Source organism: Crocodylus porosus, unplaced genomic scaffold (genome assembly GCF_001723895.1).
Source record: "Crocodylus porosus isolate Cpor-Errol unplaced genomic scaffold, CroPor_comp1, whole genome shotgun sequence".
Lineage (NCBI taxonomy): Eukaryota > Metazoa > Chordata > Crocodylia > Crocodylidae > Crocodylus > Crocodylus porosus.
This window is the reverse complement of record NW_017728906.1, coordinates 160014360-160017536: the sequence shown is the minus strand read 5'-3', so window position 1 is coordinate 160017536 and position 3177 is coordinate 160014360. Positions and strand designations below refer to the sequence as shown.

General features: G+C 34.7%; 1 protein-coding gene across 1 annotated transcript in view; it reads left to right on the top strand.

The window, feature by feature from the left end:
* LOC109306591 (neurobeachin) overlaps positions 1–3177 on the top strand; it is a 529566-nt gene that overhangs the window by 373088 nt on the left and 153301 nt on the right. The window contains exon 19 of the mRNA XM_019530077.1: positions 1103–1220. Coding sequence (XP_019385622.1) covers positions 1103–1220 — 118 coding nt within the window. The remainder of the gene's footprint in view (positions 1–1102; positions 1221–3177) is intronic.

Here is a 3177-nt window from a genome sequence, read left to right as displayed (position 1 = left end):
GTTGTTCCTCCCGAGGTGCATCACCTTGCACCTTGCACTTGTCTGTGTTGAAACCCATCCTATTCTCGTCTGCCCACCCTTGTAACTTGTCTAGGTCAGATTGTAGTCTGTTGCATCCTTCCAATGTTCCCATGTCCCCCCACATCTTAGTGTCATCACTAACATCTTAGTGTTAGGAGTTGACAGCTATCTTATAACAGGTGAAAATGATTAAGGAAGAAATGATGGCCCTCACTATACAAAATATTGCCAGATATTTCCCAGATGAGTTTAGTTAATAAAACTGAAGCCTAATTAAACCACATCCTTTGCATCTTGTCTGTCTTCTTCTGTGTGTATGACAATGAGTCAAATATGAAATAGGCAAGTTAGGAATTAGTGACTGCATGAGGTCTTGTAACAGTAAGTCAGACCTTAAGCTCAGATCATGACTATTTATAAACTCCGTGCTATTTTTTCAACTATTTTACTTTAAAATATTTTTGTATTTTGGTTAAATTACACAGAAATAGAAAGTCACCATAACACTAATGCTTTGGAATATTAAAATACAGTTAACCTTAGAAAACTTAGAAAAATGAATGCAACAATGATATTTTATTTCCTTGTGTTGGTAGATGAAGAACAGAGTATTTCTAACTTGCAGCCTAGGAAGCTGACTTAGAGATTTCAGTATCCATTTATGTTATTCTTTACCTTTATACAACTCAGTCGCAAAATTTAAACTCAGGATACCCATCTTAACTTGCAACTCTGTTTTGTACATTTCGTAGTGCTTACTTATCTGCAGTCCATTCAGTCTGCATTGCTTGACTGGAATTTTTTTTGGTCTACATAAAATAATGTGATATGACACAACAGAAGCAGATTTATCCAATGTCATGTTGCCATATTTGCAAACACTTCTTGAACTGTAATCACATTTTATTTTATTTTTTAACTAGCTTTTCTGTTCAACTGCTAACTTTGTGTTTTTGCATGTCATCAAGTTCAGCAGGATAATCTTACCCTCTCTTATTTGATACATAACACTTGCTGTGTTCTTATGCAGTAGTGTCAAAGCAAACATCTAATAAATGTCTGCTTCCTTTTTTCATTTTAGGTTCTTGCCTACACCGAAGGTCTTCATGGAAAATGGATGTTCAGTGAAATTCGAGCTGTTTTTTCAAGACGTTACCTTCTTCAGAACACTGCTTTGGAAGTGTTTATGGCAAACAGAAGTATGTATTTTTGGTTGTTCTGTGTAAGCTAGTTTCTGGTCAGTTTTATTGATGGTATCCATTCATCCTCAAACTAAAACGCTATACTTCATTTTGAAAAGTGCTGCAGCTTTTCCTTTTCTTCTCATTTTTTCTTTATTCATTATATCTAAAATAGAAATTGTTGAGGCCAGTAAATTGGACTTTACTTTGTCACTGTGATTATGATGAACGTTGATGAACAATCAAATTGATAAATGCAGGAACCACTTTTCAGGAATGTTTGTTCAGAATACTAAGCAAATTTCCTTTTGTTTTGCTTTTGTCCCTTTTGCTTTCATGTTCTGTAAATATTTGAGTGAAGTGTCAAGCTCCCTCAAATGTGAATTGTAAGACTGAATGGCTGGATATATGGTGAATATGCAGTTGCTTAAATTAACTAAAAGGAAACCTTAAAAAATTGTAATTCTAAAATAAGTCTTGAAAATTTTGCTGTTAATTAATTTTGTAAGTTATTTGTCATTTTGTGCTCTTTATACCAAGCAATACCGTCAGAAACTTCATATATAAGATACATGGTCAGAGCACATGATACATAATGTAACTTAACTAATGAAAAACACTACAAATTGATTTTTTTTTCAGTGAACTGTTAGCAAAAGCTCCTCTGAGATAGAATTTATTTACTGAAAAAGCCTTGTATAATTTTGAACAAAGACTTCAGTCTTACAATTTATTTGAGAGAACTTGCACTATTAAAGAATTTTGCAGTTTTGTCCCTAAATAAATCATAACCAGTATAATGATATTTATTTAATAGTATTAAATAATTGTTTTTGAATTCTTAAATTATTGGGCCCGGTTTGTTTAATCCATTTTAGTTGGTTAATTAGTCCACACTAATATTTCAGAACGTGTCTGGAAGTAAATCCTTTCTCATACCACCCCTGTAACATTTAAACATCCATAGGACCAGTGCAGTTAGAGCATGCTTTTCATTTCACAGAACGAGCATGTAAGGGAGCTGGTATCATACTGGACTGCCTTTGGTTCCCCAGCCCAAATGATCAGGCACTCATTTAGAGCCATATCAAATGGGAGCAAGTCTTTAGCACAAGTCCACAAAGGGGCTCAGGCTCACGACTGTGGAGCGATAATTAGATGTCTTTAATCACTCTGCCACCAAGTCCCTCCCTCCTGTGACGTGGCATATATTGATTTTCCTAGTCCCAAACTGACAAGAACATTGTGTCCAGTCACATAGGAAAAGACCAAAGTCACGAAACCAGTTCTATTGTCTATTGAAAAACTGAACCCAGGTTAAGGATTGCCTTAAACCACGTATAGTTGTAAAACCCAAATGTACATTAACACTTATTGCATACTGTGCCCATTGTGTTCCTAGCTGTGCTCATCTTTAGGATAAAATACCTTCAAAATGGTGTTTTATTTAACAATACCTGACATTGTTGCAAATCAGAAATCATTTTCCCACCAGCTGGCTCTTTAGAGCATGTTCACCAAAATATTCATAAATCCAGTGGTCTTACCACAAAAATACAATATAACCACCTGGACATTCTGTAGAGGTGGGTGTCAAAACACTGTTGCCTACCAGTCTTCTCCACAGAAGCAAATAGCTGATAAAACGTGTCAACAATCTAGTCACCATGTGAGATCAGTAAAGTAAGTAGTGACCTACAACTCAAGAAGGAAGAAGTATAGCCAGTCTCTGGTCTACTGACTTTTAAATATATCAGTCATCAGATATTAATATCTTAAAACTGATTGCGGAATTTAACAGCTTAATCAGAGAGTTCAGCATGTGATGCACCATCTTCCTTTTAGGGAAACATTTATATCTAGGCTTGGCAGAATTCAATGTTTATTTTTTATTTTTTTAGATAATTTTAATATGGTGTTGCTAGGTATAAAATAATTTTGAACAAATAATTCAGTCTTAGAACTTCTTTTTTTG